We start from the raw sequence: 25,594 nt of genomic DNA on the forward strand, positions 1-25,594 counted from the left end.
GTGAATGCGCAACATCAGCAAACCATGTGGGATAGTTTTTTCGCTGGGAGTTTTCAAAACAATCCGCTGTCATGTGAGGTTCCAAATCGGCAAGAAACAACTCACGAGAAGATCTTACCCCCTTTTGGTGATTCTAATTGTAGCAGACCCCAATGAAATAGTTCAATTTTAGCAGGTAATTACAGGTAATCGTGCAATCTACTTTCCTGCTTCTACACTCAAACACGCTCACAGAACTCCTTCTTTTGCAGGCGATGGCACCTTCCGCCGCTAGCGTCCGCCCCGTCGAAGTGTCGGGGCCACCACCACCGACACCAGCAACGGAACCACCTGCCTCGACCTGGGTCCGGGAGAGCAACCTGCACTGGTACCATCGATGGGTGATCCGGGTGCTGCAGGCCGGCCCGATACCGCGGCACGTCGCGTTCATCATGGACGGTAACCGGCGGTACGCCCGGAAAGCGAACATTGCCAAAGCGGAGGGCCACTCGGCCGGGTTCGAGAAGCTGTCGGAAACGCTCCAGTGGTGCCTGGAGGTGGGCATCACCGAGGTGACGGTGTACGCGTTCAGCATCGAAAACTTCAAGCGCACGCAGGAGGAGGTGGACACACTGATGAATCTGGCCAGGGACAAATTCCAGCGCCTGCTGGCCGAGCGGGACAAGCTGCACGAGCGCGGCATCTGCATCCGCATCATCGGCAACTGGGATCTGCTCGAGCCGGACATACGGCGCAGCATCGCGGAAGCGGTCCTGCTGACGCGCCACAACCGCAAGGCGATCCTGAACGTGGCGTTCGCGTACACGTCCCGGGACGAGATCACACATTCCATCCGCACCGTCGCGCAGGCGGTCGGCGATGGGCAGCTCGAGCCGGACGACGTCAGCGAGGAGCTGCTGACCCGCTGCCTCTACACCAAGTATTCTGCCGAGCCGGATCTGCTGGTGCGCACGTCCGGCGAGGTGCGGTTAAGCGACTTTCTGCTCTGGCAGTCGGCCACCACCGTGATGTACTTCACCGAGACGCTGTGGCCCGAGTTCACCATCTGGCATCTGCTCGGCGCCGTGTTCTCCTATCAGCGGGTGCGCTGGCGCATGGTGGACGTGCGGAAGGCACTAGACCACTACACCGAAGAGGGTGTAGCATCGGCGTGCGGCAAGCGTAACGAACGCGTCGGCCGCTTTCTCGAGTACTTGGAGCGGGAGGAGGAACATCACCTGGTGCGGCTGGTGCGGGGGATGGGTATAAAGTAGCGCGTGCCGCGCACAACACGCCGTTCTCTCCGCGGGGGTGGCCCGTGAGTGTGTGCGGGGAATTGTGTAATATTTTGTTTTTTTTTCTTTTCACTAGGTGTTACGTTTACATAAAACAATGCTAGAACTATGAAAATCGCATAAAACACTCCACTTACCGTTGGTGCGGAAGTTTTCTTTCTCCGATACATCCGAGCAGCTGTGCAACGCGTGCTTCAACTATATTGTACAGTTTATTCTTCCTTTTCTCATCTAGCGCGGGATAATCTGGTTTACAATAGTGCCTTTTCTCCGTTCTCCGCGAGCGAAGAAACGCAAGCTTCTCCTTCTGCTCCGGCTATTTCACTATAAAGGCTTGCTCTCTTCCCTCTTCCTTTTCTTGAGAGAACGTTCATGATTCCACTTCAGCGTGAGAGTTCACTGTCTGCGCTCGTGTATCGTCCGGATTAGATAAACGAATGCGTCGAAATTAGCCTACCGAACTAATCCTGTTCATAGTACCGATAGTACATCCCACTGTATAAGTCCGAATGCACACACACACATACATACATACATATATGGATTACGCAGATAGTTCGAGTTTTCTATTTTATTTCCTCGCTACCTCTAAATACCTCTCTCTACCAAATATTTTCCCTAACGCCGTGGTAGTACAAGTCGCGGTTCGAACTATGATGAGAGTGGACGCAAAACCCGAAAAACAAAAACAAAATGTGTGGCGACCCTTAATTATCATGAGTACCGCTGTGCCAGCTACTCCCAACTCCCTACCTTTACGCGCCCTTTTGCACAATGTGGTTAGCAACTAAAAATAGGGATCTCTCTCTATTGCTATCCTTCGCTCTTCAGCAAAATAAGAAAAACACTGTACGGAAAATCCGTGCCGGAGGAAGTGGTCGAAGGAAGATATTACACATCGGAACAGCTCTTGGAACTGTCCGGTATATCTTGTCCTAACCGTGGCGCTTGTTTGTTGTTTGTACAACAAAACAGACAAAACATCGCACTAATAATTCAAAATCACATGTGTTTACATACACACACTGCGCGCAATTTAACTCTTCTGCTGGGGGGCACACCAACTGATTACTGTTCTGCTCGCAAATACAAGCAGAGCACACACAAGCACACGATTGGTGGGCGCACACTACTATCTATTCGATTGTTTCGATCTACTCACTCTACTATTCTGCTCTCAGTTCCGTTAGTAAAATGAAGAGAAAAAAATAAACGATTAATATACGAATGACTATACGTTTAAATGGTAAATAAGGTAAATTATTTCAACAGCAAGCGGCCACACCGGGCTACTGGTTGCCTGCAAGACAAGCAGAGACACTTAACAACGCAATGCAACAGGCTCACGTACAGCCTGCAACCGACCACCGACCACAACGTGGTCCACAACACGCACACACACGTGGTGCATAATATTATGTGTGAGTGTGTTGTGTTTTGTGACACGCAATTCGAGCGATATCTGCCTTCCCCCCCGGGGAATGTTCGGGGATTGGACAAGATAACTGACGGCGGGATGAATGAGGGTTGTGATGCTGCATTGCATTGCTTGGCCAGGACCTCTACCACGATCTTGCCTTCCAAAAAAGGGACAACTCCCCGGAAAAGTTACAAACTCTTGGCCAGCTTACTTGTTGTTGTTTTTTTGCTGTGTTATGCTTACATATATGTACTCTATATCACGTGTGTAAGCGACATCAATATGGTCGCGCACATTATGCAGGGGGGAGGGGCTCTTGATGATGATTTAGGTATCCGTAGTGCGTTCGCTTCGTTCGGCTGCACGCGCTCCATCCCTTTTAAAAGATTTCCTAAAATAACCCTTCCAAACTTTCCTCCCTCGTGGTGCGGGGTTTTGGGGGGAGTGGTCCGCACCCGGGAGAGAAAGAAGAAAAGAAAAACGCTATAGCACACCGAATCACGCGTGTGTTTGTGTGTACCACCATCCTCCGAACGTCGCAGCCACTCCAGGAACGTCCCGCCACGTTCGGTTAGGCACGTATTTACACAATATGGCTATTGTTGTTGCCATTACGTTTACGCTCATGCCGGGGCATCGGTTGGCGGGGGTACCGTCTCGGGGCACCACCACCGGACGATGACTCTGCCGGTACTGCTGGCGCGTTTGCGCCACCGCCCGCCGGGTTGAAGTTAACGTTCGGCAGTGCGGCTACCCCGAGACGCGCGCCGACACTGGTCGAGGGCATGTCCGGTGCCGAGCGGAACTGGCGCTGCTTGGTCCGGTCGCGCTGCATTGCATCGAGCAGCTCGTCGTCGGTCGTGTCTTCCGAGCCGTGGAACGAACCGGACAGGTGCGCATTGAGGATGTTGTTACCCGTGCCGAGCGGCACGGTGGGACTGAACGGTTGGGGTGACGGTGCTTGCGCCGGTGCCGGCGATTCCTGTATGTTGCTGCCTTCGGTATCGCTTTGCGCCGTACTTCTGGTGAAAAATCTATCATTGGAGAATGAAATATTTAAAAAATCAGTAAATGTTATCGCACCCGTTTTCCGTCAGATTGCTTGAGTTATAGCCTACCTTTGGAAAAACCTCCAACGGGAAGGAGTAGCCACATTGTCACCGATCGGACTATATGGAGACTCATTAAGGGGTTGCTGTTGCGGTTGCTGCTGCTGCTGATGCTGCTGCTGGGAGGAAGTACGGCCACGCAACAGCCAGCGCGCACTCGGTACATTCCGATCGTCCAGCATCTCATCGTCGTCGTCCGAAGGTGGCACCTCCATCACGTGACTGTCGGGAGCGGCATTCTGCTGCAGTTGCTGCTGATCACGCTGCGGTGCAGCAGCAGCAGCAGCTGTTTGCGCCCCGGCACCACTGTTACCGGACGGTGCAACAGCAGCAGTGACCGGACTGGAAGACGATGTAGCCGGTGGTGCGGTAACCACTCCGGCAGCGCTACCCGAAGTACTGTTTTCGGTCGAGTTGAGCAGTGGTGTCGATTCGTCCGCATTCGTCGACGACATGCTGTCGCTGGAGTAGCGACGTTGGCGTGCCTCGCCGCGCACAATTACCCGCCGTTTGCAGATGGGACAAACGCGCCGGTTCTTCGTCAACCATGGATCGATGCAGATCGCATGATAAGCTGCGGCGCAAGGAGCAGAAAACAATGCATTGTAAATAATCGCACCACAAGCAAAATTAGGAGAGATCCGGATGAAGGTGAGGCTTACCATGCCGGCAGGGCAGCACACGCAGTCGCTCGTTCTCGACAAAGTCCTCCAGACAGATGGCGCACGTGTCGAAGCGCATCCCTTTAGCGAACTTTACGATGCCGATCTTGCGCAGCACGCGGGCAGGCAACCGGTGGCGCATCCGCCGTCGCCGCTCACGAATGCAGCGGATAATCATGAACAGCACCTGCAAGACACGCTACCGAAAATCAGCGGGAAAAACATACATACAGTTGGCCTCATTGGTAAGCCGGACACTTGCGGCGTTGTTGTTGTTTTTTTTTGTCTCTATATACTTAAAACCCGTCTGGGAAAGTTATCTTTTAAAAGACTCTATTCATCAAGCAAACCAGAGGATAATCGTTTTGAATCAAACCAAAAACAGCAAGTGTCCGACTTGATCCAAATGACCCATACACACGCGCGCGCGCGCACACAGGTGCTAATAATTGATTGAGCCTGTTCGAGTCCTGACTCGAGCGACAAGGGCTTACCATAATGATAAAGCACAGCCCAACAACGATGGCGAATGGAATAATCAGATTATTGCTAATGTTGAACGGGATGTCATCGGTTATGACCAGTGCGTAGTCGTGATCGTACAGGTACGCCTCGATGATGCTGCGTCCAGCTGATTCGCCCACAAACACGGACGGTATTAGCAGATCTTGCGGATGGTTGGCGGACATGTGCTCTGCGGTAGTGAGGGGAATAGTTAATTGCTATGCTGTACAAACGCTCCCAACTGTGTCCCTAATTAGTTTGTTGCCACAAAACCTACCCAAATCATTACTGCCCACATTGTGAACGATAACCATGGCATAGCCAGCCTGTTGAGCGTTCCGTACCTTCACCTCGAACGAACAGTTGTAGCTAAAATAGGAAATTGGAAAATCATAAACCATCGATTAGTGTTTCATCCACAAATGGTAGGGATCGCTTTTTTGTTACACTCAATAAACCATACCGTGCGATTACTACCGCAAACTTGCTAGTTATATTCGGCGCTGGACGCATTTCGGTACAACCGTCCGGTGGGTCCGCCCTGTCCGCCAGTACCTTCAGCCCCGAGTCGGGAATTTCGCCGCCGAACGTGGCTGGAAGGTCACGAAACTCTTCGATGATCTACAAAGAGAGTACAAACGAATTAGTAAACAACATTGAGCATAATAATCTACAGTGCATCGAAATACGATTGCATGCCGGCAAAATCGGCCAACAAAAAAGAGGAGAGAAGACAAAAAATAAATCAATCGGACACACTTTCTTTGTGAACCGTGCTCACTGTCGCAGGGCGGATTCATTCTTCTGTTTTAGCCGGTGGCATGTGGAGTGTATTATCATAAGAACGGTTATTAACAGTAAAATCGCTCGTGCCCGGCTGCTGATACGGTGCAAAAGCTCGGCCACTACTATCTCCTAGCGCTATCAAACGACCGAATGGTCATTGCGCTAGCTGGCTGATGTCGGCAGCTACGGAGGAGGAGTTTGAGGAGGGAGGGTCCGAAGGGGGTGGGAAAGAGTGCAGCAAAAAAAAGGTTCAACAATAATCATCGTTCCTGCGGATGGCGGCATGTTGTAACACGTTGTGTACGGCTTGCGTATGTTATTGGTGACCTTAAGCAGCCTGAGCCTCTTTTGCATTAGACAGATTTGGGCCAAGCGGTAGTGTGTGCAACGTGAAGCACCGTGCACCGTGTTTTGCGATTACATTCGTTGGTGTAGTGTTCTTGATAGGACTGATGATACAAATGAGTACAAAGACACACTTCTATTTCACTTTTTCTCTGTGAAATTATACTTGTACAGTATCGTTGTAAAAAGATTTATACCGATTAATCGTTCAATTATTTCGAACGATTGCTTTCTTATGGATCTCTTAACTCTTTATCGTTTCAATAACCGTCAATTTGAATTGCCAAGCAAAGTTAACGACCCTAAAATTTTACTATGTTTTCTACGTGCTTTTAAATCTTTTCCCCCCAGCAACAGCTAGCAGGAATCACAGCGAAACTGTTCCCGTACAAAGTAACCGGTCACGAAGTTCGTGCAATCGTTATTCTACTCACAAACGAACCACATTCGCAAAAGATGACATTGTTGTTTAGCCACTCTCTTAACACCAGATGGGCAGAAAGCAGTGACGTCTATGTTGCGCCGGCACAGACACCCAGGCGCATAAGAAAATGTCTTCACTGGACAATGTTAACAAAACAATATTAAACCAACTTCCTCTATACAAACTCATAGTCATTATTGCTTCCGTCGAATGGATTACGCGTCCTCGGATGGGGTACGCAGACGATAAAACTTATCCAGCGATAAGTGAAGGTGTAGTATGTATCCGTTTTGCCTGATAACAGGATGCTTTGCTGTTGGCTGCATACCCTACAATCTTCTCTATGTGTACCAGTGTCAGTGTAGATAACACCCGTATCCTCAGACGATGCGCCTTCCGGTAGAAGGTTAGGGGGTCACATAATCGCAGTCAATATGGCCTTCCATCTAGAAGGTTCATGGAGGTCGAACTTTTCAGCAACTTACCTGATCGTTCAGCATCTGATAGACGAGTATGTCCGCTCGTACGCAGGGCTGCGCCAACATCAGGACCATGGCGACCAGCATCACCAGCCGATGATGGTACTGCCGATGGACGAACCTCGGCGATCGGTGCGCAGCCCGATTCATCGGCCTGCGCGCGTACCCGCCCTTCAACATTATCAGCGACTGCGGCAGCATGTTCAATCCACAGAAACGTTTGCGATAATGCTTCGCGACGATGGGCCCCAAAACAAACCCGATAATCGCGATTCGTACTCTATATATAGCTCCCGCACGACTCCGGGTTTGCGCCCCTGGAGTACACGGTCGCCTCCCCTGCCGTCCACCGTCTGTGATACGATTTTGCGCTAGGGTCGGTTTAACGCGTACGCGCTCGCACGTCTGTCTTTTCCTTTTCACGCGGCACGCGGCCGTCCCTTTTGGGTACCGGGGTGGGAGAAGGGTGAACGGCACCAGTGTTCACAGCTCTCTAGTGCCTGTCCGGCTCTAGGAGAGTGATGATGATGATGGTGCTGATCATGTCTAACGGTCACACTTCAGCTAGCCGGCATCGCAGGAACACAAGATCAGGCTAGAGACCAGCGTATCAGGTACGGGAAGCAGAGGAGGATCGCGGAGGGTTAGTGGTTTTCGCGACACGATTGTCTTCACATGCGTCTTTTATACGGCGGGGGCAGGAAACGTTCACCTTTTTCTTTGCCCAGCACTTCTTTGCTGCAAACCGGAAGCAACAATAGATGGAATGCACATTCACGATTTAGTATTTTTCCATTAGCGATGGTGGTTGATTGGGGTGTGAGGGTGTGTGTGTGGGTATTCGCGATCCTGCAGCAAGGTCAAGCAACGAGCCTGATTGATATCTACAATGAGAAAAAGGGATTAAAGAGAGATTAAATTACACAACAAAATTGTTATCGATTAGTTCTTTTAGATGAAAAATTAACAAACTGAAATATTCCGAACCAAGATTGGAAAGCAACATACACGCACACATATGTTGCCACCTGTTCCGAAACGTTCAACACACCCCGGGGGAGGAGAAAAACGGTTCATGTACGTTCGTTCACTAGCGCTGCGCCTACTGTGTGTATGTGCGTCGAAGGTTCAAGGACTGGTGGTGACTGTTGCTTGTTTCCTGCTTATCCCAAACAAACGCACGAACCACACCACACACGTTTGCTTCGACCCGGCTGTAGCAACCCGCTGTATCGCGGCTGAGCGTTGCAGCATCGTGGAGATTAGCGAAAACAAATGAAGAAGAAAAAATACCACTTTACAATTTCAACGACAAGAAGGTCCCGCTGTGCACGACCGCGGAAAGTTTGAACGCGATTTTAGCAGCTGCTTCTCACTATCTAACACACGAAGCTACCGGACGAGTGTGTGTTAGTGTGTAGAGCTCGGTGAAATAAAGCTTAGAAAAACGATCACCCTCGTTCCTTAGGGTGGGGTATGATGCAAATGTGCATCGCATGGTGCTCGTTTGATGAAGCTAAAATTATGATAATTCAAGAAACAATTGAAGATTGCAAACCCAGTTGTATGCGCTTTGTTACTATTAGTAGTAGTTGTTGTTGTTGTTGTAAACGACCATTCGTTTACATTTTCATCCTCTGCCTCAATCAATTAGCCCCAATCATATGGTTTGAGAGATGCTTTACGCATTCACTCACACACACACCATACGACGCGGGTGCTTTAATCACAAAGACAGTCTCGCGGTCGCGTACAGTTAAAGATAGGGGATGATTTTGGGTTGTACGACATATAATCGGCCCTTTCGAGTTTGGCATGCGTCATGCGTTCTACGCTCCCCAGGAGGGACGTTCTAGAACGACTGCCCGCCACTGTGTGTGTTCTGCTCTGTAGGTGTTTGCCAGCATGATCATACAACACAACTGCTGATCATGGTGTTTGCGAGAACAGCGAACGCATCCAAGGGAACGCGAAGGAGACAACATTGCTTAGACGCGATTAGGGAATGATGCATGCAGTGCGTCGTGCTTTGCGTGTCTGCCATTCCATTCTGGTTGCGTATTGCGTATGTGTTCCGTCGAAACGCAACGCAACCAACAAACGGAGACACCACTTACTGCTTCCGATAAGCTAAAAGAAAAGGAAGTAAGAAAGGAAAACAGCGATCGATTTTCAAAGCCACTTTATACCAACACCATTGGTGACTTCAGTAACTGATTTTCCTGGATTCCTAATGCACTTGCAATAATTGCTGAACGATATGCAACCGAGTTTATGTGTCTGCTGTGTGTTGTACCGCCTTTCAGCTTGAAATGCTTTGTTAATCTTGCTTTTCTCCCTGTACATGGTGTGTCGGATGGTTTATAGCTTTGCGTTATCATCTCCAGGTGTGTTGCACACATTCAAGTGGCACTGAGTCACGCGCACACATTCAGCCAGACGTGGGAAAGAAAAAGGGCACGTACTCTTCTGGCTTCTTCCGTACACTTCGCTCATCACTGTGGATGGGTGTAATCTACCAGCAAATCCAACAAAACACACCGGGGCCGCTTTTGCCAGATCGATTGCGTCTACTGAATTTCGGTTCGCTTGTACCGCTGCGCACACGTTCACAACAATTCGACACCCTCCAGGGATGCAAATTTCACAGACAATCGCAAGTTATTGGTCGGACGTGTTGACCTTGGGGCTGGTACCGTCTGCCGTCGTCTACCGCGGGTTAGATAGTACAGTCAGCGCGTTGTTCGTGTGAGCTTGATGATGGTTGTCACGGTTCCGGAGGAAGAGAAAAAAAAACGGCCAACTATGCACAACACCAACCCTGTTCCCTTCCTTTGAAGAGAGATAGACACACACACGCACAAAGCGAACCGTACCTGTTTTAGCGTACCACAGCACACCTCCTCTCTGTTTGGTAGTTTGCTAAGTGAACGGACACAAACACACACACACACGGCCCCCAAAATAGAGCTGTTGCTTTGATGAAAACAAACCGAAATTTTGATCACACGGTACGGGATATACGGGGAGCGGAAGGGATTTTCACTTACCCACACACTATTGCTTGTGTGTATGTTTCTTCCGCTAGTTTGCGAATGAGATTTTCACTCCCATCCAAATACTTTTTCCACCTAACTTTCCTTTGTACGGGCGGTGCGCAATTTACAACGCACTAGAAACACCAAAAAGACACACTGAACAAGCGACACACACCGATATGACAGCTGACGGCGGAAAGCGTAAAACGGGAGGGGGCCGAACAAAGTCAAAACAAAAACCGTCCGTGCTGTGCTCTGATGGTAATTTTTCTTGCTTCGTGGTTCGATTATCTGGCTGGAATGAATCATTTCCCGTTCAGCGTGCTACCGGAAGCTGCTACCTCCCTGACGCTAGGGTGCGGATGAAACACGGGCATGGAAAAACGTCCACCACTTGACTGGGCGCTGAATCCCGAGGACGTAATCACTAAGCAGCGGTCGCCATTATTGTCTTAGCGATTGAAAACATTGCAATCATTTGCTCGCATTGTACAAACACAGACGCACACAGCTACACAAAACACACCAACACACTCATACACTCACACACAGCAGCGAATGCTCCGTGCTTCACACGGAGAGGGGCTTTTGGAAAAGAACAAACTTTGAACGTAATACTTCGTCAGAACGCCAGCCTTTGAAGAAACTGGACTAGATGAGCAAGAGGAACGTGAATATGGCACTGCTTTGCACAAGGAAATTCGTTTGCTTGTCCGACAACGACCACAACAACAACACCACCATCGCCCGCTGCCCAACAGAACCAGCGGTTGGAGGGAGAGAAGGAAGGGAGCCTCAACTATTCTACTGCGTGATTAATCTTCGCCTTTCCGTATCCGCAGCGCAGAACGCGAAGTCACAGCGAAGCAAAACCCCATCACAAATCCCGGATCGGAAACATCACACACCGTTGCCGTTTGTTGCGAATTCAGGTGAACAATTGTCCCGCGTACCTTTCCTGCGGAGTACTGGCGGCGCCCGGACGCTGCCAACTTGCTTCTCGTTCGCAAACAGTAGAAAATAATGCACGGGAACAAAATGCACTCTTTCCCTTCGGCCTGCGCTGAATGAAATGAAATGGGCCCTTTTTTCGAGGTGAATATAGCACAGCACGGCTGAGCACAGCTGTAGCTCAGCTCGTTGGTCGGTACTGTTCTGGCGCATTGCTTTCGTGGGATGGGGCACGAGCGAGATGCACATAGAAAAACAACAACAAAGCCGGAATGGTTTGGTAGGTTGGTGGTGAGTTTCTAGCACTGAGCGCAATCAGCTGCCCGTTTGCTGGTGAACTTAGCAAAGACATCATGCATTGGTGCAACACTTCAACACAATGAAACGAAAATGTTATTTTTTTAAATATTGCTTTTGTTAATTTTCTAATTCAGGAGTTAATTTTAATGATTTGCAACGTAGTCAACAATTGCTGAGCATCGGATGAAGTGGATGCAAACGTTTGTTCACTACAAACAATCACTACAATCTCCAGTTTGCAATTTTATACGTGAAAAAATTATTCCCTTTGTGTTTTAAAACGTCCATTCATATCGTAGAATCACTAAAAAAGAAAATAATTATAATTTTCTGCTATTCTGTGTGAATATTTTTCCTTTTTTCGCGAAATATTTCTCAGCCACTTTTGAATAACGCACATCTCTCGCGTTTTCAAATGTTCGAGCAGTTTGCTCACCCGCGGCACGAACATGTCGAGCAGTGGCGGGTCTATTTTGTCGAGCGGGTCCTGCGTCGACCGTGCGTCCGGATGAGCGGGTTTGGTTGTTTTACGAGCTCAGCGTTAAGTAATGGCGGATGTGTTCGTACGGTGCTCCGTCGAAAAAATGAACTTTTCTACCCGTTTTGTATGAGTGTGACAACAGAACCAGTGCAAAAATGGAAGATCAAAGCCTAGTGAAGCAAAACATTCTCGTTCCAGGTAAGTGCGGTGCCGTGCGGTGGCCAAATTGGGCGTACGAAATCGCTCGAAGCCCTACGCGAGACGACGGGGTTCGCGTAGTGTGAGAGCTCTGTGTGTGCCCAGCGCGCACCTATGACTGTGTGTGTGTGTGTGGTTGCTTGTGTGGTGGAAAAAAAACATGGGGACGGAACTGTAACCCAAAAACATACGCCTGGAAAGTTGTTCACGTTTGTGGTTAAATGGTGCGGTTTTTCGTTCTGTTTGCTCTCTTCCACAGAAGTTTATTTTCTGATATCCAAATTCCTGGCCAATGGACCACTGCGCGAGACGGCAAAGGTAAGTGCGGGGACGCTCGGAACGGTCGACAAATCTCAACGCCTATTCGCGTTCATTAATTGACGTTTCGTTTGTGTTTTGATTCGCCGTCTGTTATTTGCAGGTTCTGGTGCAGGAGTTGGAGCATTTGGACGTAAGTTTAGACGCTGTTTTGTTGTCATTTCACGATCTTTCTACCACGGCTCTTCACCCCACTTCCTTTCCAATTTCCTTCGTCCCCTCTGTCTACCCTATACAAGCTTTGTTGTACACTGCAGCAGCAGCAGCAGTACCTTGAAACAGAGCTGCGTCTCGCTTCCACTAGCGGTATATACAAGCAAGAAAGAAAGAGATCACACGCTGCTGTTATTGCAGACGATTTTTGTAGCTGCGTGAATGAGTGTGTATGCGTGTGTGTGTGTATGTCGAGCATTGAAAAAGTGTTCAATGAAAAAACACACGCGCGCACCGTAACGTTCGATTCTCCGTAAGCCATTTTCGATATTGCGATCATCTTTTATGATAATTATGTATGTTGTTCTGCATAACCATGAGCCTCTTTGCTTCATATGAAGTTTAAAATTGAACTTTCAGCGAAAAAATAAGGCCTCCAAAAGCAAACTTGTTTCCAATCGCGAACGCGCCATATCGCCGCACCGTTAAAAACGGGTAGCATCGTTAGTAATCATCGGAGCACGTGTATTGCCCACCCCGCCCCTCCCTTCCACCGGCATTACACCTCCTCTCGCCCTCCGCGGGTTGGATTTGCCGGTAAGCGGCAGGGCCAGTGCGTCTTTCCGTCCGTCTTGCCCCTTCCCCATGGTAGGGAATTCCCAAAGTCTTGGCGGCGTCTAGGCTAGAAGTAACACGTCAGATGACGATTTTGAATCAAGCGGGAATCTCCCTCTTGATACATTCGGCCTTGACCTTGTCCTAGTTTAGAAAAGAGACTTTCTTCTTCCTCTGTTTTTTGTTGTTGTTGTGTTGGCCCCCTACGAGTGCTGCCGGGTTTGTTTCGAGGAAGCGAAAAGTCAGAGCGATTGTGCTATTTCTTTCCCGCACTTGGTACTTGGGTGTTAAAGTATTGACAAAATGAAATTATATGCTTTTTCTCCCCAACCATCCCTCCTTCCCCACTCACCACCCTACCTTACCCACTCGATGAGTCATGTGGCAGTTATAGTAAATCCCGTGCCCCGCCCCATTCCTACCACAACACCACTCTCCTCTGTCTTTCGACTTCCAAAGTTCATTGACATGGAATGTAATATTTTTGTTTTTATTTTGTCTCCCTCTTGCCCTCGTGCCCTCTCCTGCGCCGCTATTTCTTCCTCCCGGTGGCATGAACGGACCGGAATTGTGTTGCTGCACGGTTCGCGGAAGCAGATCCTACCCCGGCGTCTAGACTGGACCGGACAGGAGCATCGACAGTCGCTGGATGAACTTGTGAGTATAGTAATAACATTATGAGCAATTTAGTTTGAATTTTGGTACCATTGCTTGGACACACGGTGCCGTCACCGGAAATGCTGAACGCCTAGCAAGTGGGCCATTTACCACTACACACGCATACGCTCGAATCGAGTCGAGCTCGAAAGTGTCCGTAGGGGCGTCGGCGTGTCGGTGTGTTAGTGTGCGGCGCAGCTTTTACGACTCTCTCCCCTGTGTATGCGCCACCAAGGTGTGCTGTGTCGCCTAGATGTCCGGACCGTTTTGAAGGTCGCCATACTGCAATCCGGATTATCTCCGGTGTGGCGCGCCGGATGTGACTACCGGAAATGGTTTGCTTTATATTTGCATACTTCATGTGCAAACATAATTTGAAATTGTCTATGACAAAAAATTTCTTGTGGCCTATGTCCAACTTTCTTCCGCAGTGGACGGTGGCACCGGTGCTTGGTTCCGGATGTCGGAACATCCGGAACCAGGTTCCGTGCTTTTGTGCTGCAAACATACTCCCTACCACCTAATGGTGGCCGCCATGTTGGTTCTCATTCTCATCGGAAGTGACGCGGTCGTGGTTGATTTCGTACCAGGGCGGGTTAGAAAACAGCACGCGGTGGCCACTTCATCTCTAGCCCGTTTGCGACGGAAGTGTACGTAGCGCCCACCACCACCACCACCCTCTCTTTTAGCCGTTTCAATCGAAGCAGCGCCTGCTTCGCTTTGTCCAATGAGAGCGAGGTGTGCGAGTGTGTGTGCGCGCGAATGGTAACACGCAGCTGCTTCGCTGTGTTGAAAGTGCTCGATTTTTCGCCGTCGGGAATGGAATTTTAATTTTTAATTGATAAAATGTAATATTCATTATTGCATTGTGATATTCTGGTGTGATTTTTGTGCATACATATACATTGAATCGTGTTGTTGTTTCATCGAATGTAAACTAGCACCGCTTTGTGTGTTGTGTTCTGTGCGTGTATGCTTCGAATGTGCAAATAAGTGAGTTTTTTTTGTATAGTTTAGTGAATTAAACAACCAAACAATTATTTAAATTCGCAAAAAAACTATGTTTGTGACGCCATTGTGATGTGAAATTGAAATACGGCGACTCGTTCTGCGTTTTTACACCACCTCTCACTGTCCGTGACGGGGGGGTTGTATTTTTTCGTATGCCACAACACCACTACACCAAGCCGTGCCGTGTGTTGGTATGGGATGTTCGTACGCAGAAGCATAGAGTGCTCGAATCGCGTACGACGTTTCGCAGGGCCCGCTGCGCTCTTTGTGTAAAAGGTCTGGCAGCGCGTGAGAGTGTGTGTGAGCAGTGTAGTTTAATTTTGTGCTTGACGGCACTCCTGCTGCCGTGCGGTTTTTGCCTTTTACATGAGCTCGCTTCGACGGGGAAGCAACGCTCTGTGCCTGCAATGTGTAGAAATGCATCAAAACAAATGACGATCGCACATCTTTGCGGGATTTGTTTACAATGTTTTGGCTGTGAATTTACACTATAAATTGGAATCGGAATGCGTCCCTTAGTAAAAAAGTAATCAGTCAGAAATGCTTTATGTGTCAGAGATGCTCAGAGCATTTAAATTGTTACGATATTGAGTAAATTATAAATGTTTCGTAAATTCGTAAATTCATCTTCCGTCGCGGCATCTGATTACCAGCGCAGACGATTTCGTCATGCGATGTACGTAGCACTGCTGTGTGTGTGTAGAGCGACCCTCCACTACCACATAGCAACCTTGTGTCTGTGCGATGATTTCGAGCAGTCGCTCTCGTTGGCTGTGTTCGAAACAGCTAACATGACGATGAAAATACAATTTATTTTATATTAAATGACTTTTTGAGTAAAAAATCATGTAAAAATTAGCCAACGTAAACTCGATTTTTTTCAAACTTTTATACCTACCATATGATTTACCCTACAATTTAACTCTTTGTTTTTCAGGAAAGGAAATATCCACACGTTGGACCAGAGCATTTGCTCGAAATATGCAGCCGTATCGGACCGCTGTTGGACAAAGTGTTACCCCCCGCCGTGTCCGGCGTTTCGTCCGTGCTCGGCGCCGGGCGGCAGAGCCTGCTGCGCACGAAGGAAAGCGTAACCAGGCCGCGCCAGCTGCTCGACTACTACACGCGCCGGCACGACCGACCGCTGAGCGATGTGGTGAATCGCAACAACACGCACAACTTCGTGAAGGTGCTGTACGGGCGGGAAAGTGCGGGGCCGCTAACGCGCCGCCAGGCCATCCCGACCTCCTTCTACTCGAAGCAAACGCTGCAGCGGCGCACCCTCGGCCACCTGTCCGCGGTGTACTGCGTGCTGTTTGATCGCACCGGCAAGTACATCATCACAGCGGCGGATGACTTTCTCGTGAAGCTGTGGTCGGCAATCGACGGCCGCCTGCTGGCCACCTTCCGCGGTGCGTCCGCCGAAATCACCGATATCGCGATCAATCTCGACAACACGATGCTGGCGGCCGGTTCGCTGGATCGGATACTGCGCGTGTGGGATCTGCAATACGGCGGCCCCATAGCGGTACTGGCCGGCCACACCGGCATGATAACGTCGGTCAACTTTTGCCCCTCGCCCAAGACGGACCTGCGCTTTCTGGTTACGACCAGCACGGACGGCTCGGTCGCCTTCTGGGAGTACACGACGCGCAACGGCAAGACGACGTTCTCGTCCAAGCCCACCTCCTACCACGAAAAGCTGCGCCCGGGTCAGGCACAGATGATCTGTGCCTCGTTCTCGCCCGGCGGCATCTTCATGGCGGCCGGCTCGGCCGATCATCACGTGCGCGTGTACCTGATGTCGGAGGACGGGCCGAAGCGCATCCTGGAGACGGAATCGCACTCGGACACGGTCGATTCGATCCAGTGGGCCCACGGTGGGCTGAAGTTCATCTCGGGCAGCAAGGACGGTACGGCGCTGGTGTGGCACTTCGAGTCGCAGCAGTGGAAATCGATCCGGCTGAACATGGGCGACCGGCTGCCGACCTGTCCGCCCGTCAACCCGGACGACAACGTGAAGCTGAAGGTGACGATGGTGTCGTGGGACAACACGGACAACTGGGTGATAACGGCGGTGAACGATTTCACGATCAAGGTGTGGAATGCGCAGACGGGCAAGCTGCACCGCGTGCTGCGCGGGCACACGAACGAGATCTACGTGCTCGAGTCGCACCAGAAGGACTCGGGCGTGCTGCTGTCGGCCGGCCACGACGGCCAGCTGTTCATCTGGGACATTGTGCAGGGCGTTTCGATGGCAAACTTCGTCAACCGCATCGACGATCATTGCGAGGGCGGCATCTACGACGCGAAATGGTCCCCGGACGGTATGATGATTGCGGCGACCGATTCGCACGGCCACATACTGATGTTCGGGTACGGGTCGGGGCACGAGAAGCTGAAGCAGCTGCCACCGGAGCTGTTCTTCCACACGGACTACCGGCCGTTGATACGCGACTCGGCGCTGCACGTAATGGACGAGCAGACGCAAACGATGCCTCACCTGATGCCACCTCCGTTTCTGGTCGACATTGATGGCAATCCGTATCCACCGGCGCTACAGCGCTTGGTGCCGGGCAGGGAAAACTGTCCCACGGATCAGCTCATACCGAACATCAGTGTCGGTGGTGAGGGCGCGGAGGTCCAGCAGCAGCAGCAGCAGCAGCAGCAGCAGCTACAGCCGGCTATTGGTGGCGGTGTTGGTGGTGCTCAGGCAGGTCCGCAGGAGCCCGCTGGTGGGGCATACTCGAATATCGATCGTATGATCGAAGCCCTGGCCAATCGACGACAGGTCGAGGGTGGTGGAGCAGGTCGAGCGGCCCAGGGAGAAGATCAACAGGCGCCCGATTCGAACAATGATCGGGCACGTGGAGAGGACGCCGGTGGCGCTTTACAGCCCGCGAACAACGGTGGCCGACCGGGTAACAACGCGAATCAACCCGCCGGCGGAAGGAATGGGCAGCGTGGGTTCGGCTCCGCTGGCAATTGGCACCGCACGGAGGAAGGCTTCAAGTTTCACCGGCGCCAGTACGTGCGGCCGATGAGCTACTCGGCGATGGTGAATCTGAAGCAGCGCGTGTACGCGGCCGGAGTGCAGGAGCAGGAGGTGTATCGGCGCGAGATGCGCCGTCGCCCGGTCATGATCAACACTGCCAACAGCGCTTCCTCGTCCGGCGGTCCGTCCGGGCTGGGCGGTCGGCGAGCGGCTCGTGCCGGCGGAGGCGCCAACCGTTCGTTGCGCCGGGCCAACGGTGAGGGTGGAGCGAACGGAGCACGCCCAGCCTACCGGACGCGGGCTGTGCGCGAAAACGAACCCATGCCCGAACCGGACGAAGACGATGCGGCGGAAGAGCAGAACGAATCGTCGTCATCGGAGTCGAGCAACAGCGACTACTCCACCGCCATCGAGGAGAAGCTTGACCTGTCCGGGAGCAGCTCGAGCGACACCCAAAGCTCGGACTACTCCGACTGGGTGTCGCACGAGCCGGGCCACAATCTGGAACCCCCGAAGCGGTCGAAGCGGAAACACGTGCAACGCCGTGCCTATTCGCCGCCCGATCCCGACCAGCCCGGCCCGAGCCATGCGACGCCGGGCACGAGCGGTACGGGCGGAGGCCGTCGTCGCTCGACCAAGGTGCGCAAGATACCGCTGACGCGTGACGGTGAGATACCGGAACAGTTCCGGCCGCCCGAATGGCTGTCGGAGGTGATTCCGCGCAAGGCGCCCTACTACCCGCAGATGGGCGACGAGGTGGTGTACTTCCGGCAGGGCCACCAGCGCTACCTCGAGGCGGTGCGCACCAAGTCGGTGTACAATCTCGGCAACCGGTGCGAACCGTGGGCCGCGATGGAGATACAGGCGCACGAGCTGTGCAAGGTGATCGGCATCAAGTACGAGATCCGACCGCCCCGGCTCTGCTGCCTGAAGCTGGCCATCATTACGGAGGACGGCGAGCTGACGGGGCGCTCGTTCGCCATCAAGTACCACGATATGCCGGACGTGCTGGACTTTCTGGTGCTGAAGCAAACGTTCGACACGTCGGTCGGGCGCAGCTGGGGCCCGGGCGATCGGTTCCGCTGCATGATCGAGGACGTGTGGTGGACCGGGCAGATCGAATCTCACAACCAGCTGTCGGCCGACTTCCCGGACTCGCTGTTTATGTGCTTCCGGGTGCGCTGGGACAATGGCGAGTACGAGCTGATGAGCCCGTGGGATCTCGAGCCGGTGGACGAAGCGCGCCAGCCGGAGGAGGTGGGCGGTGCGGTGCCGGTGCTGCCCGAGGAGCTGCAAGCCACACTGTACCAGCCGAAGCCCGAGGAATGGCCCCGGGGCGATCGGGATGCGTCGTGCCGGCGCATCATCGCCGGGCTGGAGCAGGTGATGGGGCTGGCGATTGCGGACCTCTTCCTTGCGCCGGTCGATCTCAACATCTATCCCGAGTATGCGTTCGTGGTGGAGTATCCGATCGATCTGAACACGATCAAGTCGCGGTTCGAGAACCATTTCTACCGGCGCATCACATCCGCCCAGTTTGACGTGCGCTACCTGGCGACGAACGCGGAAAAGTTCAACGAATCGCACAGTACGATAGTGCGGAACGCTCGCATCATTACCGATCTCTGCTTGCGCATACTGAGGTGAGTAAGGGAAGCAGGGAAACGAAGCACGGAAACCATACTCTAATCAATGCTTTTTTTCCTTCACAAATGTGTTTTAGCAGTGATCTCAATGAAATCGATGTGCCAGCTGTGTATCACCAACTGGTCGATACATACCTATCGTCCGACTCGGAAACGGAGCGGCACAGGCCTGGCCCATCGACAAGCTCGGCCGGAGCTGCTGGTCCATCCGGAAGTGGTGTTTCCAACAATCGACGAACGGGATCGCGAAGGTAACCATCGTCCGTCCGCTACGAAAGCTTTTTCCTCGGTAGCGATGCAGTCGGTGCACACTAAACGACCGTTCTTCTCCTCTATTTACTTTTCAAGATCAAGACGACTGGTACCGGAAGGGGATTGGCGAGTGGACTGCCGAGAGCTGCTGGAGATGATTTGGCAGTGCGATGATTCGGAACCGTTCCGAGAGCCGGTCGACACCATCGAGCATCCGGACTATCTGCAAATTATCGACACGCCGATGGATCTGCGCACGATCAAGGAAGATCTGCTCGGCGGCAACTACGAGTCGCCGTACGATTTCTGCAAAGACATGCGGCTCATCTTTCAAAACTCGCGCAATTACAACACAAACAAACGTTCGAGGGTAAGTTGGGAGGATCATTCCCATTTGTGTGCCATCTAATTTCAAATCTTTCTAACTCTTTTGCCCTCTTCTTTTAGATCTACTCGATGACCCTACGGTTGAGCACGCTGTTCGAGGCGCACATAAAGGCTGTTATCTACAACTGGAAATCGGCCCGAAGGCGCAGTCGAGGCAGTGGCGGTGGCGGTGGAGGCAGCGGTAGAAACCACGATCTTTCCACCACCGGCAGCAGCAATGGGCTAGCATCGTCCACGAAACGGCGCCGACGAGATCGGCGGGACGATGCGGCGGCGGGTCCGAGCAGCAGCCGAAGAGGCGGGGCAGCACTGAACAGCAGCTCCGGCAGTGGGATGAACACGAGTGGCAGCTCGTCGCGTGCCACTGCCAGCCACGCAGCGGCACATTCGGATGACGACGACGATGACGACGACGATGATGATGACGATGAGGAGGAGGATCGCCGGGCGGTGAACCATCGTGCCGGCAAGCGTACGCGCAATGGCGGAATGCTAGTAGCGTCCTCGTCCCGCCGTGGTCATTCAACCGTGGCGGGCGGCTCGAACGGTGTGTCGTCATCGTCGGCCGGTGGTGGAGCAGGTAACAGTAACAATGTGATAGACCCGTTGGCTATTCCGGGTCCGAGTAGTAGCCGCGGAAGCCGGTCGGCCACCGGTGGCGGTGCGCGCATGCTGACGCGACGCGGCCGTCGGTCGCAGGACGAAGATGATGAGGAGGACGAGGCGGCTGCGAGTAGCGAGGAGTCGGATATGAGCAGCAGCGACAACACGAGCAGCGAATCGGACAGCGACGATGACGACGATGACGATAGCACGGGCGTACCGGTTTCGCACCGGGCGGACTACGACTCCGGCGAGATGTACGATCCGTACAAGCGGCGCACCAAACGGTCGCCCCAGAAGCGGAAGCAGAAGAAACGCAACAAGAAGAAGGTGCACCGGAAGGCGGGCGGCAAGCGTGATACGGTCAGCTCGACGACGAAACGAAAGCGCCCGGGTGTGCTGGACGACTCGCCGGAAGCGGGCAGCAGTGGTGGTGGTGTTCGGCGGCCATCGGCAGCGGTGCGCGCAGCGCGGCAGGATCTGTTCGGCACTTCCTCGCCGGCTGGTGGCGAAAGTGGTGGTGGTACACGGTCGCTTCGCAACGGGACCGTATCGAGTGCTGCTACCTCCAACGCAGCAGGAGCCGAAGCAGGATCGTCGATGCAGAACGATCACAGCAAGCCAAAGACATCGTCGCTGGGCAGCAAGCGGCCGCGCCGGAGCACTCGCAACCAGATGGACGACTCCAGCAACGACAATGACGACGACGATGAGGAGGAGGAGGAGAACGAAGAAAGCGAAGAGGATGTGGCAAGGGGCGGCGAGGGCAGTGCGGTGGCAGCGCGTGAAAGTCGCTCCTATCGGGGAGGAGGACCGCCGGCGAAACGTAACCGCAGCCGGTACGAGTCCGATCACAGCTACCACAAGGAGCGTCCCAAGACGGCGCGAATCGTTTCGGATTCGGACAACGAAGTTGGCGAACCGTCCCGTTCGACCAGGGGCAGCGTCCGGCGGGCACAGGCCGAGTGGGGCAAGAGCGAGGACAGTTTGGAAGAAAGGCACGACGACGAGGATGACGACGACGACGACGATGATGATGATGACGACAACGGTGCCGAGGAGAAGGTTGCAAGACGGGGTGGTACTGCAAAACTGCGTTCGGAAAATGAGGAAGAGGATGAAGCGGTTGCCGGCGGATCGAGCACCCGTCGGACGGCGGCACCATCGTCATCGTCCGGCACCGGTCGACGGATGCGGGCACGCAAGCTTCCGTCCGACCACGAGCAGAGCGCCGAGGAGACGAGCAACATTAGCAAGCGCAGCTCGGCTACGCAGCGCGCTCAGCGAGCGACGGTCGGTCGAAATCACCCAAACGCCTCGCAAGCTGCTTCGTCCAGCGGCACGCGCAACAGTTGGTACGCCAGCGAGAGTGACAACGACGGGAATCATCACCCCGCAGCCGGGGGTGCAGCAACCGTGCCTGCCGCCTCGACCAGCTTTCATTCGGTGCGCTCGTCACGTCGTATGGTGATGGAAATGAACTCATCCAGTACGATAGTTACCGCCAACGGGACGGCGAGTGGTTCGTCGATCGTACGAAGAACGATAAGTGCCACCAGCAGCAGCAGTACGTCTGGCCGCCGGTTGCGTGGAATGGATGCGAATCCGGCTAGTGGGACGGCTACTCCGCCACCACACACCGTGGATCATAACTACGGCGAGCAGCCGGGTCCATCCGCTACGCCAGCGGCAACGAGCGGTTCTTCAGCAGGCATTGCTACCGGTGGCACGTCTAGTGCGGGACGGGGAGAGGCACTCGCTGCTGGCGTCCCGACCGTTGGTGGCGGTGTGAGTGCGTTGAGAAGAACGCGAACGCGCAGTACCGTGCTGTCCCGCCATCAGCGCAATCCGGACGAGCTCGATCAGGGCGTGATGTTGCCCGAGGCTCCGCATCGCCCGGAGGCGCCCGCGGATGGAAGCGATGAGGACGATAATCAACCGCTAAGGGCAGCACCATCAGCCGGCGTCAGATCATCACGGTCCAGCACGGCACGCCAGTTACGGTCGCGCGCTGCCGGTGATGGTGGTGAAGGTGGCGCTGCTGGTGGTACACCGTTGAAGAGGAAATCAACGCGCATTTCGTCATCGCACGAGGAAGACCTGCCGGAGGACGGAGCGGCCGACGCCGCTGGCGACAGTGAGGACAGTGATGATTCCGATGACGATAATACGCCGCTGAAAATGATGGCGGGATCGTCGTCTTCGCGCACGAGGAGTGGTCGCTCGCAGCTCCCATCCGTTGCCGGTACGCCCAAGAAGAACGACAGCAGTACGGCGTCGTTCGGTAGCAGTCGGATCGTGCCACATCGGACGCGAAGAAAGGAACGGTACACGTCCGATGAGGAGTATGAGGTAAGTGTTTGCCATGTGCATTGAATGCATTGCACAAATAGCACTCTTAAACGCATAATTTAAAATGTTTGATTGATGCTTTTAGGCTCCCGGTCCGTCGAGTGGAAGGTCGACGCGCAAGATGAAACGGCCCCGGTACAACGAAGAGTCGGAAGAGAATGACGAAGAGGACGGGCGTCGTGGCGCGGGCAACAATCACCATTCACATCATCGAGCGCAGCGGCACACGATGCGGCCCCGCCAGCGAGTGCTCAGGACTGCCCAGGAGGACGACAACGAGAACGAGGACGACGAGGACGAGCACGACGACGAGGAGGATGACATTGCACGGGCGCTGGCCAACATTCGGCAACGATCGCGCCGCACGATTGCTTCTTCCTCCTCCTCCTCCGCGGCACAGCACGGCACAGACGGCGATGCGGCCAACAACGGTAGTACCAATAGTCATAGTCATAGGGTGGTGGACAACCTTCCTCACCACACCACAACACACCAGCAACAACCGTATCATCATGCTACTCCTCCTCCTTCTCGCCATCAGTCAGCAGCCGGCAGCAGTCAGCAGCAGCGACGCGACACCATCGACGAAGCTGAGCGCAGTTTGGGCCGGCCAACTACTTCGCCACCGCACCACCGCAGCAGCAGCACTGGTGGTGGTCGTCCGCCGCGTAGTAGCAGCCACTATCCGCAGCAGGCCGCAGCGGAGGTGGCGACAGCAGCAGCAGCTGGGCCTTCATCACGCTTTGCACGAGGACGGGGGGTCGGCCGGGCGCATCGTAACAACAGCAGCGACGAGGACGATGAGGAGCAGGATAGCGCACAGGAGGAGGATGGGGGGACGGATAATGGTGGGGCCGATGCCGCCACGACACTGCTCACCAGCGTCAGCAGCCGGGGCCGCGTACGGCGCATCAATCCGCGGGTGCGCAAGATTTTCGGCGAATAGTACTACGCCCTGGATGGTTCCGCGTGGGAGGAGGGAACCAGCGACACTGCGAGCAGTTCCGGCAGCGAGCAAGACCTTTCAATGTTTCTCGATTCTAGCAGAATGCACCGGCAGCAGCAGCAGCAACAGCAGCAGCTCCAACTTGGCCAGTATTCCGACGAACAGTGTGTGGAGGAGCTGCTGCTGCACGATGCGAACACCACTACCACCACGACCACGACGGTAAGCAGCCTCGATGTGCAGGTGGACGACGTGGTGTACGACATTGGAGGCGAGGTGATGATGTTCTCCGCCAGCCCATCTGGTGCAACGATCGAGGAGCTAGAGTTTATCCTTGGAACGTAAAATGTGCGCGCTGCATCCAAGCAACAAGCGCGAAACCACAATCCCTCACTTATGGCGGGCAGGGTTTGTCGGTCGTTGGAAACATCGCTATCCATTATTAGAGTCATCGTTAGTCCGTTCGTCGATGCAAGTATCGCAAGGGAAAACGTTTAAGACTGATTATTAGAAAGCGAACGTGGTAATCAATTCGTTGCTGATAACTTACACACACACACTCACACTCCCACGCACCAGCATGCGTTTGGTTGGTGTTGTTGAGGTGTTTGCGCGATCGGATTATATTAGTTCGACCAGTTCATTTTCCCCCCGTTTCACTCCCCCGGGGGTCTATATATCTCATCTGCTGCCAGATTCGATCATTTACTGATAGAACGAAGTTGTACACCACACTACTTTATAAGCACAGACACACACAGCACGCTCTACAGCAAGCCGCGTGAACAAAGTGACAGATAAGAAAGAGAAGAAAAAACAGTAACAGTAGAGAAAGCGGAAGAAAAGGATCGCAGGAATCATTTCTCATAATTTTGTACAATATACCTAAGCGCCCTACTAGAAAGAGAGAGAGAGAAAGAGAGAGAGCGAGAGAGAGTGCAGTTAATTTCCTTATATAGCAACGTAAATTACCTATCAAGGGAATGTAGCAGCGGAGTAGGCGGCGACACCACGGTTTGTAAAAAAGAGGAAGGAAAGGATGTGTAAATGTAATCGCCCCCCTTGTTGATCGTCATCCATGCCGGAACGGAATATCAGTCGATCATTATTAATATTTCCCCTTTGTCACCGCCGCAACTCTTTCTCTTTCTCCCTCTCCCTCTCTCTCTCTCTCTCACGTGGTGCAACGTGACCGTAACACAGGTGGGCACCGATCGTGCTTTTCGGTATCATCCTCTCCCGCTGGTTAAAAATGTAGAGTTTAAGCGTATTAAGAGTGTCTCTGTGTCGCGTATTTTAGGAAACAAAAGTAACTACTAGAACCGAGAGAGGAGATGTAATGTGCTACAGAAAAGTAATAAAAACGTGGATAAATATAAAAGAATGGTTGTATGTGTTTTCTCTTTTTTATATTTTTAAGGTTCAATTTTGGCGTTTTATTGTTGTTTCTGAGTAAGTTAGTAAGTTCCATTTACAGTGTTTTCCAAATATTTTTGGATGCTTCTCGATATTTATTTAAATTCGTATTACGATCGTTTCCCACTTTTTTTTGAAACGTTACCACAATCCAATTTGAAAGAACGAATCCAATACGTTTCGGAAAGCATCCAAAAAGATTTTGTACACAACATGTTAAACTATGAGGCGAACCCTGTAAAATATGTTAGAAAAACACCCCACCCTGTTTG

General features: G+C 52.7%; 3 protein-coding genes across 12 annotated transcripts; 2 read left to right on the forward strand and 1 right to left on the reverse strand.

The window, feature by feature from the left end:
• Positions 1–58: 58 nt before the first annotated feature.
• On the forward strand, positions 59–1,406 carry LOC120908499 (dehydrodolichyl diphosphate synthase complex subunit DHDDS). 4 transcript variants are annotated; one of them, XM_040319525.1, is made up of 2 exons: positions 59–185; positions 252–1,406. In XM_040319525.1, the coding sequence occupies exon 2, from the start codon at positions 255–257 to the stop codon at positions 1,251–1,253; it is 999 nt and encodes a 332-aa protein (XP_040175459.1). In that variant the 5' UTR covers positions 59–185; positions 252–254; the 3' UTR covers positions 1,254–1,406. The 4 variants fall into 4 exon arrangements, with proteins under 4 accessions (XP_040175459.1, XP_040175461.1, XP_040175462.1 ...); XM_040319527.1 differs by having other exon boundaries at positions 59–175; XM_040319528.1 differs by having other exon boundaries at positions 61–185; positions 235–1,406.
• Positions 1,407–1,467: 61 nt separating this feature from the next.
• Positions 1,468–11,137, reverse strand: LOC120908498 (E3 ubiquitin-protein ligase RNF13). 6 transcript variants are annotated; one of them, XM_040319524.1, is made up of 9 exons: positions 10,995–11,137; positions 7,010–7,887; positions 5,433–5,590; positions 5,247–5,338; positions 4,960–5,159; positions 4,466–4,664; positions 4,117–4,377; positions 3,813–4,077; positions 1,468–3,728 (listed from the first exon to the last, which is right to left on the reverse strand). In XM_040319524.1, exons 2-9 carry the CDS (start codon positions 7,202–7,204, stop codon positions 3,278–3,280), a joined length of 1,821 nt encoding a protein of 606 aa, XP_040175458.1. In that variant the 5' UTR covers positions 7,205–7,887; positions 10,995–11,137; the 3' UTR covers positions 1,468–3,277. The 6 variants fall into 6 exon arrangements, with proteins under 6 accessions (XP_040175458.1, XP_040175453.1, XP_040175454.1 ...); XM_040319519.1 differs by having other exon boundaries at positions 3,813–4,377; XM_040319520.1 differs by having other exon boundaries at positions 3,813–4,377; positions 10,950–11,137.
• Positions 11,138–11,824: 687 nt separating this feature from the next.
• On the forward strand, positions 11,825–25,290 carry LOC120901666 (bromodomain and WD repeat-containing protein 3). Of its 2 annotated transcripts, XM_040309808.1 has the most exons (10): positions 11,825–11,971; positions 12,231–12,289; positions 12,393–12,422; positions 13,655–13,714; positions 15,663–19,363; positions 19,447–19,617; positions 19,715–19,988; positions 20,066–22,960; positions 23,046–23,391; positions 23,502–23,661. In XM_040309808.1, exons 1-10 carry the CDS (start codon positions 11,929–11,931, stop codon positions 23,552–23,554), a joined length of 7,632 nt encoding a protein of 2,543 aa, XP_040165742.1. In that variant the 5' UTR covers positions 11,825–11,928; the 3' UTR covers positions 23,555–23,661. The 2 variants fall into 2 exon arrangements, with proteins under 2 accessions (XP_040165742.1, XP_040165732.1); XM_040309798.1 differs by having other exon boundaries at positions 23,046–25,290.
• Positions 25,291–25,594: the final 304 nt, after the last annotated feature.

The sequence above is a fragment of the Anopheles arabiensis genome, chromosome 2, assembly GCF_016920715.1.
Source record: "Anopheles arabiensis isolate DONGOLA chromosome 2, AaraD3, whole genome shotgun sequence".
Lineage (NCBI taxonomy): Eukaryota > Metazoa > Arthropoda > Insecta > Diptera > Culicidae > Anopheles > Anopheles arabiensis.

Coding starts and splice junctions, on each gene's coding strand:
- LOC120908498 (XM_040319519.1), bottom strand. CDS start 7,204: ATGCTGCCGCAGTCGCTGATAATGTTGAAGGGCGGGTACGCGCGCAGG. Junction 5,160..5,246: donor TGTGGGCAGTAATGATTTGG/GTAGGTTTTGTG, acceptor TCACTACCGCAG/AGCACATGTCCGCCAACCAT. Junction 3,729..3,812: donor CGTTGGAGGTTTTTCCAAAG/GTAGGCTATAAC, acceptor CTCCAATGATAG/ATTTTTCACCAGAAGTACGG.
- LOC120908499 (XM_040319525.1), top strand. CDS start 255: ATGGCACCTTCCGCCGCTAGCGTCCGCCCCGTCGAAGTGTCGGGGCCA.
- LOC120901666 (XM_040309798.1), top strand. CDS start 11,929: ATGGAAGATCAAAGCCTAGTGAAGCAAAACATTCTCGTTCCAG. Junction 19,618..19,714: donor CGACGAACGGGATCGCGAAG/GTAACCATCGTC, acceptor TTACTTTTCAAG/ATCAAGACGACTGGTACCGG. Junction 19,989..20,065: donor ACACAAACAAACGTTCGAGG/GTAAGTTGGGAG, acceptor CTCTTCTTTTAG/ATCTACTCGATGACCCTACG.